The following is an 11,240-nucleotide window of genomic DNA, read 5'->3' on the forward strand; positions in this document are numbered from 1 at the left end:
GGCAGGCCGGGTCCAGTCGCTCGGTGCCAGAACAGAAGGACAGGAGGACAGGAGCACAGGAGGACAGGAGGACAGCAGCAGCCAGGACCCTGCCGCCGCCCCTGGCCGCCTGTTCCCTGGCAACCTCGGAGGAATCCAGCCCCGGCTCCTTCCTCTCCCCTCCCACCGCCGCCTGCGGGGGCTGGGGGCGGAGGCAGCCGAGCCCCATTATAAAAAGCGACCGAGCTCCAGCGGCGAAGGGACAGCACTGAGCTCCTCCAACGCGTGGACGCAGCCGCCTGCCAGCGGGCCCAGATCCTCGCCAGCCTCCGCCATGGCTCCGACGCCTCTCGCCTGGCTGCTGAGCCTGGCCACACTCTGCCATCTGACCATCCTAGTGGCCGGTGAGTGGGGCCTGGCCTCGCCAGCGGGCGGGGGAGCCAGCCCCTGTTTGGCGCCAGGACTTGACCCCAGGACCCCTGGCCGCTGCCTAGGGAGGCCCAGGGGATGCGCGGGAGGGGGCTGGGCACCTCCCTGGCCGGGATGCAGGGCTGCTCCTCCTGGGGGACAGATTTCCACCCTCCAGCCACTGTCCCTGCCTGGCCCTGTGAGCAACGTCGCTGCCTACAGGGGTGCGGGTGGCACAAGGGTTCCAGGTGTGGCTATGCCAGGAGGGTGGGGGCCGGGAGAAGCCCGAGGGGGCCCCTGTGGTGCAGGTGGGGGGCCCTGGCTGACAGTGGACTGGGTTTTCCCACTTAGGTTTAAAGTGTCACCTGCAGTCTGGTCCCAGACCAGGGTGCAGGTAGGGCTGGCTCCTGCCCCAATGTCAAGGGCCCCAGGAGTAAGGGAACCAGGGCCAGTGAAGGTCAAGGTCACTGCTGCTCACCGATGGGCTGGTTGCTCTAGGGGTCTGTAGCAGGGTTGACCCCCTCCAGATGGCCTCCTCCTCCAAGCACAGCTTGGATTACGCTGTCACCTCCAGTCCCTTGCTTTCTGGAGCCCAGGACCTGGTAGGACCAAGTGTAGCCCTCCTACCTATGTGGGTAAGACAGAGGCCCAGAGAGGTTTGAAAACTGGCCTGAGGATGCAGCAAGGGGGACTGCAGAGGCCAAGACCTATGGGACTTGATGCAGGAGCTCTGCGCGCACCACCTCCATGGGCCACCTGTCCCCAGGTTGGCCCCCCAGCCTCCTGGCAGGTTAATGCTCAGAGAAGGTGAGACTCTGCCTTAGGAAGAATGAGAGAGAACACGAGAGTGAGAACCAGTGGCCCGGGTCCAGAATATCTCCATGGAGCAAACCCCACAGTGGGACAGGGGACAGGCGGGTGCGTGGGCAGGTAGGTGGGGGTGGTGGCAGCCTACAGCTGCGGCTTCCTGCTATCTGAGCCAGGCCTGGAAGTCTGAGGTGTTTGAAGACATTGAGCATTGGAAGGTGAGGAGTCAGGAAGAAGTTCCTCGGCTATCACTTTGCTGTGTGTCCCTGAGTAGGGTCTGTTCTTCTCTGGTCTTATCCACTGCACCTTTAAAAATAGCTATTGCCTCCTTGGTAACGAGGCTGCAGTATCTATGAGGATATTTTGGAGAGGGAGGAGGATTACTTTTACTCAACTGATGTAGGTAATTCTATGCTAGGATAGAAAGAGAACCCCAGGGGGTCCTGAGGCTTAAAGACCAGCCGATTCCTGCCCTGATCTGGTCACTGACATGGCTGGGCATCCTTTCAGCCTTTCTGAGCCTCTCCTATAAAACTGGGCATTCAACCCAGCCCACCCTGGAGGTCCCCCAGGAAGGGACTCAGGATTCATGGTTGCTGCCTGGCTGGTGCAGGGCAGCTGCGTCAGTTCCCAAATGTGGGTTTGCAGGGCTGTCAGGCGGGGAGCTTCTGCGCTTTATATAACAAACCTGCAGATGCAAGTCGGAGCAGAGGATTTTTCTCACCAAGCACTGACGCATTCACTCCCACTCAAGTCCCGACAAGAAAGAGGAGAAAAAAATCTGTTTTAAGCAGCTATAGTCCTGCCCCCCTGCTTAGCGGTTGGGGGTAGAGGGGGTGGGCAGGGGAGGGTAAATTCAGAGTGTCAGATCCAGGTCCCTGTCAAACTTAAATAAAAATTCCTCTAGTTCTCTGCTGGTTCAGGTTTTTCTATGCCACGTACGAAGCACTTCTTTTGGCATTTCTGCCCTTTATTGCACAAATGTGGATTGGATGCGGGTTAGGTGACGAGCACGGTTCTAGATGCTGGGACCACATCAGTGAATGAAAGGGTCAAAAGTCCCAGCCCCAGTGTGCTGGAATGTAAGTGGACCGGACAGACGATATGCAAAATGAAAGGTTAAAAAAAATTAAAAACACTGTGATTAAAAAAAAAAAAATAGAGGAGAGAAGAAGGTGTTGACATGTTAACTAGAGTCACCCTGTGAACAGGGAACTGTCCCTGAGCAGCGCATTTGGGGTTCTGAGGAAGAGCCATAGGGGAGTGGGCCAGAGCAGTGGTCCTTCATCATGGTTTTGCACCTGAGATGGAGGGACATTTGGCAATTTCTGGAGACTTTTTTTTTCTTTTTGCTACTGGAGATTGAACCCAGGGGAGCTCTATTGCTGAGTCACACCCTTCGACCTTTTTATGTTTTTATTTTCTGTTTTGAGACAGGGTCTCACTAAGTTGCTGAGGGTGGCCTCGAACTTGATCCTCCTGCTCTGCCTCCTAAGTCTCTGGGTGTGCGCGGCTGTGCCCAACTTGGAGACACTTTTGGTTGTTCCAAAGGTCCCAGTGTTTGTGGTTCAGGGTGCTACTGAGGTTTAGTGGGCAGAGACCAGGGGTGCTGAGACATCCTAAGCTCACGGGGGTAGTCCTCCTCAACAAAGAATCATCTGCTCCCAAATATCAGTAGGGTCGCTGTTGAGAGACCCTGCTCCAATGGCAGAATGCTGAAGACCTTAAAAAAATTGCTCATGCTCACACCCTGCCTGTGAAGCTGTGGTTATCACATCCATTTTACAGAGAAGGAAACTGAGGCTCTGAGAGACCCACGGAGGCCACACAGCTGAGCCAGGGCCCATGCCCTGTCTTCAGCACCTTGCCCAGGGACCCACACCGTGCCGCCTCTGAGGCCTCTTTGCAGGCCTGGAGGGCCAGCCTAAAGAATTATTCTTTCAGGGAACCTCCCTGATCTCCTGCAGTTGGAAGTGGTCTCTCCTTCCTGTCAACCCCAGTATGTCTGTGGTATGTTCTGGAACATGGTGTTTCTACCAGGCGCCCATGGCAACCTGGGATGTCTGGGGGCTGAGTGGAAAATCAGCTCCCCACTGAGCAGCTGTGTGGCCTTGGGCAAGTGGTCTAACCTCTGGTTCTCAGCTTCTGCATCTGGAAAACGGGGATAGAATATTCCTTTGCAGGGACGTTAGGAATTAATGAGTGCAGATGTGTATGTGCTGCATATAGGGTCTGACACACAGTAGGTGCTCCACAACAACAACACACACACACACAAACCCAACTGTTTTTGTTTTCTTGTGTGTGTTCACCTGTCCATCAGCCTAGCAGCCTTCTGAGGATGAGACCGGCCTTGTTTACCCTCCCTCCCCGTGCCTCCTAGCACCCAGCACAGGGTCTGGGGAGGGGAAGGAACCAAACTTTGTGGTTAACTGGGTACCTATGGGGATTTGGTGCCAGTTCCATTTATTGGAACTGAGGTGCTGTCTCCAGTCCCAGCATCTGTGGGGAAAGAGCCTACCAGGGTTCAGGAGAACAGGACCCCCCAAAATTTGTATATCCTCAAAAAATTGGAGCCAGTGTCGGCTGCCTCCGGATGGGGGAGGGAGGATGGAGGGATGGAGGAAGGAAGGGTGAATGGCTGGGGAGGAGGATGGACTGTAGAAAGCAGGTGGGAGGGTGAGATGAAGGGAAGCTGAGCATGGACAGGTGGTAGATGGGTGAGTGGGGGGCGGGCAGTTGGATGAATGGGGAATGAGTGGCAGGTAGATAGGTGGGTGGGGCTGAGCAGGAGATTGACAGGAGAGGGAAGATAGAGGGTGGGTGGATAGATGGGTGGGTGGGTGGATAGATGGGTGGGTGGGTGAGGGAGGGATGAGTGGGTGGCAGAGTGGAAGGGGGGAGGGATGAGTGGATAGTAGGTGGGAACATAAAAGAGGGATAGGTAGATGGAGACATCAGTTCATCCTGTGAATATTAATATTGAGTTCCCACCTTGGGCTTGATGCTGCGAAAAACTGTGACACCAAGACAGACAAGCTCCCTGCTGTCCTGATACTCAGTGGACAGTTAGTAGGGGGCTGGCTGGGTGACTGGTGGCATTATCTCTATTTGTAGAAACTTCAGCCCCCGGAAGTGAGAGGCCTCCCCCAGGTTAGTAACCCAGCCATCCTGGTGGGACCGAATGTCCTGCCGGCCCGTGGCGGAGGGTGGGGGCTTTGGGGCAGAGTGTCTGTGTGGCTTTTCCTAGATGGAGGCCTCGGTGGCTTCCCCATCCTGGATGAGGGGGCTCCCCTCCCACCTGCGGCCCTGCTTGTCTTGTGTCACTCAGGGACACGGTTTTTCTGGGGCTTCCCCAGGACGACACCTGCCACACCAGTTCAGGGGCTTCTGCCTGCTCCCCTCAAGAGACCCTCAGAGGCTGCTGCTGAGTCATTCTGAGGTCCCACTGGGGAAAAAGGAGAGTGACAACTCCGCACGGTCACTTTCACATCCTGTCTCCTTGCAGAGTAGAGCAGCCCCTCCTGTCCGTCCCAGGAAGGGGCTGTTCCTGGAAGTGCTGCCCTTTGGTGACCCGGCCCAGAGCTGCAGGCTCTGCCTACCCTCCCGCAGGTGGCCTGGGCCAAGGCTAAGGGGAGTGACGGGGCGAGGAGGCAGCAGATTCTAGGAAGAGAGAGTGTGTGTGTGTGTGTGTGTGTGTGTGTGTGTGTGTGTGTGTGTGTGGTGTGCGCACGCGCGCGTCCACTGTGTGTAAGTGCATGAGCAGGCCGTGTTTTGGTGGAACCGAGGGACCAGCCCTGAAGAGCTAGCTCATATCAGGCCTGTCTCTCCACTCCACTGCCCTGGAAGGTTCTAGATGTTTGCAAAACTCTCCGGGGTCTTTGCTGCTGCTGGACATAACCTTGACCCCGATCTGAGACTCAAGCTCTTCCCCATTTTGACACCCATTTTCCCTGCGCTTCTACCAAACAGACAAAATTCTGCTGGAGATTTTAGAAGAGTGGGAAAGGCAGAATGCAGTGCAGACAATTTCAATGTTTCTATCAGATGACTGGGTTGAGTTACCCCACGGCTCCTGGAGTTCCACTCTGGTTCCTCTTGCCACGCCCCATCTGCACCCCTGCCATGCCTGCCCTTCTAGTTCCTTCTCTCCCCCTTCCTCTTCTTGCTCTTGGGACTCCTGATGCCTCTTTTCTTCTCTAGAACTCATTCTATAAAACAAAAGGGCACCTATTCAGCAGACCCCACCTTCTTAGAAGGCACCTGTTACCTGCATGTTTAAAAAGTATGTTATCTGATGGGCACGGTGGCACAGGCCTGTAATCCCAGCAGCTCACGAGGCTAAGTTCAAAGCCAGCCTCAGCAAGGCGAGGCACCAGGTGACCCAGTAAGACGAGACCTTGTCTCTAAATAAAATACAAAATAGGGCTGGGGATGTGGCTCAGTGGTCCAGTGCCCCTGATTTCAACCCCCCCCCTCTCAAAAAAATTACAAAGTTCTTTTTATCTGGCACATAGCAAGTTTTTATTTTGGGTTTTTTTTTTTTTTTTGAGGGAGAGGGTGTTTTGAGGGATTAAACTCAGGGGCACTCAACCCCTGAGCCACATCCCCAGCCCTGGTTTGTATATTATTCAGAGACAGGGTCTCACTGAGTTGCTTAGCAGCTCTCTTTTGCGGAGGCTGGCTTTGAACTTGTGATCCTCCTGCCTCAGCCTTCCAGCTGCTGGGATTACAGGCATGCACCACCGCACCTGGCTAGATAAAAAGAGCTTGGTAAACAAGAATTTACTTCCCCTAGCCCTTACCACAGCCTTAGCAGGTGGGTGCTACAGTTGTCCCTATGTGTCATAAAACTCAGGCCTAGTGACATCAGGAGGCAGGGGCTGAGTCCAGTGCCTCAGAAGCCAGCTCTGGGACGGGTTTCTGGCTTAGGTGGTGTGGCAGAGGCGGGCTGGCCTGGGGATGGGAAGCCAGAGGCCACGAGTAGTCCTGCTGACCCAGGCCTTGTTGACACAGGGCAGCACCACGGTGTGACAAAATGCAACATCACGTGCAACACGATGACCCGACCGATCCCCGTGAATTTACTCATCGGCTATTGGAAGAACCCGGAGTCCTGCGGCAGGCGCGCTGTCGTGTAGGTACTCTCCTCGCAGCCCTCCCGCGTGGGTCCCGGGCCTCCCGCTGGTCCCCATCCGCACCTGGGCTCCCACCAAAGGCCTCAGCAAATGCTCCCCTTGCTCCTGGGCTGCAGGCCACCTCACGGACCTTAATATCTGGGCCACCTGACCAAGGTGGGGAGTGGCTTCCTGAATGGCCCAGGGTGGCCAAGGGGCAGGGCCGTGGCTTGTGGCCTGCGGCAGCCACCCAGGGCTCATTGCTCCTGGGCTGCAGCGTGTAGTCCACAGCCCCCAAGCCGCTGGGTCTTGAGGGAAGGAACGCGCGGCATCCCTACAGTGCACACTAGGCCCCGACGGACTTGGCGCAAGTCCTGCCCTCGCCTGTGACTGGCCTGGTGGCCTGGTCACACTGCTTAACCCCAACCCTTGGCTTCCTCCTTGGTAAGAGAGACAATGTAATTCATGGCTTGGCAGGATGCCGGGACCCCACAAGGATCATTATGGCCATTTGGTGGATGAGGGAACAGGGCCCTGCGGGACTTGGGAAGGGGTCAAGCTGAGCCGTTCTCTCCCTGGCCATCCTGGTCACTTACTGCCACCCCCATCGTGCCCCGGTGGGTAACTGCCTAGCTGCTCAGCTCTGAGACCCTTCCACAGGGCTCTCTTTGGGGTCCTCAAGCAGCCTCAAGCAGACTGCAGGCCAGGGACAGGAAATGGCCAGTAGCCATCTGTTGTCCAGGCTCTGCTCAAGGAAGTTCAGAGCTTCCTGCCCTTGGCCATGCAGCTCCTGCGAGGCTCAAGGTGTGGCACATGCTCCTGCCTGACCTCTCTGCTCGCTGGTCAAAGATCACTTCTGCCAGATGCCCCCAAATGATTATTTCTGTTTTCTAGGTAAAGGGGAATTGCGGGGAGGGGATCATGGTGAGGATCACCCCGGTTTCCTGGACTTCTCTGGCTTCTCAGAACACCAGGGCCGGGCTCATCTGAGCCTCGGTTTCCTCATCTGGAAAATGGGGATGATCCTGGCATCTGGGTTGCCAGCCGGGTAGGAAGGACACAGACCACGGCACGGAGCAAGAGCCCCAGGCTGCTCCATGCTTTAGACTCGGGGGGTGGTCCAGCTGCACACAGCTTCAGAGGAAACTGCAGAGCTGGAAGACACTCAGGACCCCCACGGGCTCCCAGAAGGCCTTCAGCCTGAGCACACAGGAGGAGGGGGAGTGGCGGGTAGTGGCGGCCATGAAATGGGGGGAGAGGAACAACAGGGCTCTGAGGCATGGGGTCTTTTCCAGAGTGAGAGTCCCCACCACAGAGCTTCCTTATCACACACCTGAGTTCAAAAAATAGCGGTGACATTCCCTCCCAACCAGGGAGAGCCCCTGCCTCCAGGGTGACGGCAGGATCATTAGTGGGGGTGACATTTTCAGCTTTCCCTGACTTCCTACTCTGGGTGCTCCTTTTACATCACTTTGTTTTTTGCTTTTTTTTTTTTTTTTTAAGTTTTACCTTTTATTTTTTTTTTTTTAAAAACAACATAAGAAGTAGGGCCACCAACCTGGCCCCTTTTGCCTAGGACTTCCCTGGTTTAGAAAGAGAAAGTCTTCCAGCAGGATTTTTCTGGGGCCTGGGTCAGCCCCGCTCCTGCTGCTGGGCATTTCTGTCTCCAGGCCCCGGTGAGGTTTGGTGGTCCAGGGGCGTGAGGATGGAGTCTGCTGGCCTGCTGGGCCCGGGCAGCGCCCACTCCCACCTCCCTGGCTCTCTTGGTCTCTGGGCATCACCGGGTCCCTGTCTTCCTCCCTTGCAGCTTGGAGACCAAAAGGCACAAGTATTTCTGTGCTGACCCAAAGGAGAAATGGGTCCAAGAAGCAATGAAGCATCTCAACCGCCCGGCTCAGACTCAAAATGGTGGCACGTTTGAGAAGCAAATTGGCTCAGGGCCCACGATCACCCCAGCCACCACCGAGGGACAGTCCCATCCTGCATTCTCTGAGCCTGAAGCCACAGGGGAAGGCAATAGTTTGGAGGGGACGACGTCTTCTCAGGAGGCCCAGAGGTCCATGGGGACTTCCCCAGAGCTGCCAGTGGGGACGACGGACTCCTCAGGGTACAGGTCCACCCCGACGTCAAAGGCTCCAGAGGATAGGCCTCCCGCTGGGCCAGGGACAGCTGTGGCCTCCACCTCTGTTGCCCAGCAGAGCCAAACTGGGCCTGGCCTCCGGGTCATAAAGGCCCACTCTGAGACCCACTCCACCCAGGTCCTCTCCACGGAGCCCCCCTCCACCCAGACCCCCGACATGTCATACCCAGCCCTCGAGGAGACCACCGTGTCTAAAGGCCAGCCCACATCGGGCAAGGGACAGACCCCTAGTCCAGAGGCCTCTCCAGGGCCTGAGGAGATGAGTCCTGTTTCAACGCCCAGGGGTGCATCCCAGGACTCGGGGCCTGGAGAGATGACCCACGCTCCTGTGGTCCCTGTCTCTTCCGAAGGGACCCCTAGTCAGGAGCCAGTGGCATCAGGCAGCTGGGCCCCCAAAACCAAGGAGCCCATCCATACCACCAGTAATCCCCAGAGTTTGAGTAATAAGGCTGCTCCTAACACTCCTGACCTTGGCCCCCAGGAAGCCACCCGAAGGCAGGCAGTGGGGCTGCTGGCCTTCCTCGGCCTCCTCTTCTGCCTGGGGGTGGCCATGTTCGCCTACCAAAGCCTCCAGGGCTGCCCCCGCAAGATGGCGGGAGAGATGGTGGAAGGCCTTCGCTATGTGCCCCGGAGCTGTGGCAGTAACTCCTATGTCCTGGTGCCGGTGTGAGCTGGCCACCTGCCCGTGTCCCGTGGTTTCATTCAGACAGCTGCCTGGGGACCCCCATCCTCATTCCCACCCTCACCCCAGGGCCTGGCCTGAGCTGGGATGATGGAGCCTGGGAGGCGGGATCTCCTGGTGCAAGCTGCTCGGCGCCCAAAGGTGTGGCCCCGGGAGGCCACCCTTGACCACTGTCAACCTCCGAGGGACAGAAGGAGCGGCCTCCGACTCACCCAAACCCGAGCACCCTCCTCTGCTGCTGGCTGGTTAGAGGTTCCCTTGGACACTGTCCCAGCCCCCAGTGAACAGTTATTTATTGAACGCCCAGCCCCCTCTGACCCTTCCCGTGAGGACTGCCCTCCTCCCATCTCAAGATGAGTGACAGGCCAGGCCCTCGGTCCCCTCCCCAGACCTCTGTGTCTCTTGGCCCTGCTGCACTTGCCAGTCACCCCGGCCAGCTGCGGTGCTATCTCTCCCTGTCCCTTGTACAGAGCCCACCCCGCAACAGGGGCCGTGTCTTTCTTGCATGAGGCTCGTGTGGTGTCCCCAGACCTGACCTGGGAGCAGCCCCTGGCACCGTGGGGAGGGAGCTGAGGTCATTTAGTGGCATGGATGTTTTTCCTCCTGGGTCTCCTCTGTGCAGTGAAGGAACTTTGAGTTGGTGGCTGGGGTCCACTCCACCCTCCCGCCCGCCCACCCAGCAAAAGGAAGGGGAGGATGGGGGTCCGTGCCATGGCTGTCCTGCTGACTCCCAGACTTCTGCGAGACCCTCTCCCCGGCCCCTCAATGCTGCCTGAGCCTCGCCCGCAGAGCACTTAGAGGGTCTCTGCCACTCCTGACTCCCAGGGGACCTGCAAAGGGCCGTTTGATAGTTCAGGTCCTGGGCTGTGGGTCCCCAAGTGGGCGCTGGCCTGGGGGACCTGTGGGAGCAGAGGAAGCCCCTCCTCGTCCAGGCTCTGCGCTGACAGGAGGACCCGTGCATGTTGGGGGGGATGTCGGCCCCCACCCGCCCAAGAGGGGCCAAGCAGTCTGTGGAAGGTGCCAGGGAAAGTCCGGAGCGTTCTCTGGGTGTGACCTGAGGGCGTGTGCAGGGTGGCTCCCTGTGGCGCACACTCCCGGGCTCCCTCCCGCCTCCCTCTCTCCTGGAGAGCCCAGCTCCCTGGGCGCTGTCCCTCACCTGGCTCCGCTGCAGGCAGGGCCAGGAATTCCCGTGAGGACCTCAGGGCTCCTGTGTTTAGCTCTGGAAGGGACTCTGCCCTGGAGGAGAGGGGCGAGGGAGGGTGACTGTGACCACAAAGTCCTGGGTTCCCTTTTGGGCTGCTGGAGATCCTGCAGGCCTGGAGGTGAGCTGTCCGGCTGGACCTGCAGACCTGGGCCTCTAGGGCCCCTGTGGCAGCTCACCCCTCCCTCTGGCTGTCCCCAGGACTGACCTTTGCTCTCTACTGAGGAGCCTCTGCAGGGCTGGGCTGCACCTGGTGGCTGCTCAGAGGAAGTCAACCCAGCTGGGCCGCCTGCCCTTCCCCCGGCTGTCAGGAGCCTGGCCCAGTGGGCCTCACCCTCAGGTGGGCCTCGCCCTCAGGTGGGGACTCCTGAGGGCTCAGAGGGCAGGGTGGGGCGCACTCTGCGCTGGCTTCTTGTTGGGACACCCCTCCCGTGTAAGAAGGCTGCTGGACGAGGTCCCCTCGGCAGGACATGCACAGAGACACTCTGGGAAGGATCTTGAAGGAGTTGATTGATACTTTTGCTTTTTGACCCTCATTACCAATGTCTGTGCCATTTTGTATTTTATTAATAAAACTCAAAAGTCTTGTGAATCAAATAAGGGTGATTCTCTGGGGCAGGCCCCAGGGGGGTGGAACAGGGACAGGCCTCGCCCTGTATGGGCCCTGGGAAGCCGTTTCCAGCCCGCCTGGAGCAGGGGACCAGAACTTTTACAACTAGCAGGAGGGAGAAGGGGTGCTGGGGATGCAGCTTAGGAGGGCTGGGCTCTGGCTGGGTCTATTCTGCCAGCTGTGTGATGCTGGGCCTGCGTCTTTACCTCTCTGGGCCTGTTTAAAAGTGGATGTGAGGGCTGGGGTTGTGACTCGGTGGTGGAGCGCTTGCCTAGCATGCATGAGGCACTGGGTTT

General features: G+C 57.9%; 1 protein-coding gene across 3 annotated transcripts; it reads left to right on the top strand.

Moving 5' to 3' along the window:
* Positions 1 to 10,934, top strand: Cx3cl1 (C-X3-C motif chemokine ligand 1). 3 transcript variants are annotated; one of them, XM_040279243.2, is made up of 4 exons: positions 1 to 383; positions 4,312 to 4,347; positions 6,211 to 6,331; positions 8,119 to 10,934. In XM_040279243.2, exons 1-4 carry the CDS (start codon positions 314 to 316, stop codon positions 9,119 to 9,121), a joined length of 1,230 nt encoding a protein of 409 aa, XP_040135177.1. In that variant the 5' UTR covers positions 1 to 313; the 3' UTR covers positions 9,122 to 10,934. The 3 variants fall into 3 exon arrangements, with proteins under 3 accessions (XP_040135177.1, XP_077888494.1, XP_005318279.1); XM_005318222.5 differs by lacking the exon at positions 4,312 to 4,347 and having other exon boundaries at positions 5 to 383; XM_078032368.1 differs by lacking the exons at positions 4,312 to 4,347; positions 6,211 to 6,331 and having other exon boundaries at positions 3 to 383.
* Positions 10,935 to 11,240: the final 306 nt, after the last annotated feature.

The sequence above is a fragment of the Ictidomys tridecemlineatus genome, chromosome 15, assembly GCF_052094955.1.
Source record: "Ictidomys tridecemlineatus isolate mIctTri1 chromosome 15, mIctTri1.hap1, whole genome shotgun sequence".
Classification (NCBI taxonomy): domain Eukaryota; kingdom Metazoa; phylum Chordata; class Mammalia; order Rodentia; family Sciuridae; genus Ictidomys; species Ictidomys tridecemlineatus.

Bases quoted from the DNA above. Each gene is read 5' to 3' on its own strand.
- Cx3cl1 (XM_040279243.2), top strand. From the start codon at position 314: ATGGCTCCGACGCCTCTCGCCTGGCTGCTGAGCCTGGCCACACTCTGC. The intron at 384-4,311 runs GTGAGTGGGGCC...CTCTATTTGTAG, and splicing joins TCTGACCATCCTAGTGGCCG to AAACTTCAGCCCCCGGAAGT. The intron at 6,332-8,118 runs GTAGGTACTCTC...CCTCCCTTGCAG, and splicing joins TGCGGCAGGCGCGCTGTCGT to CTTGGAGACCAAAAGGCACA.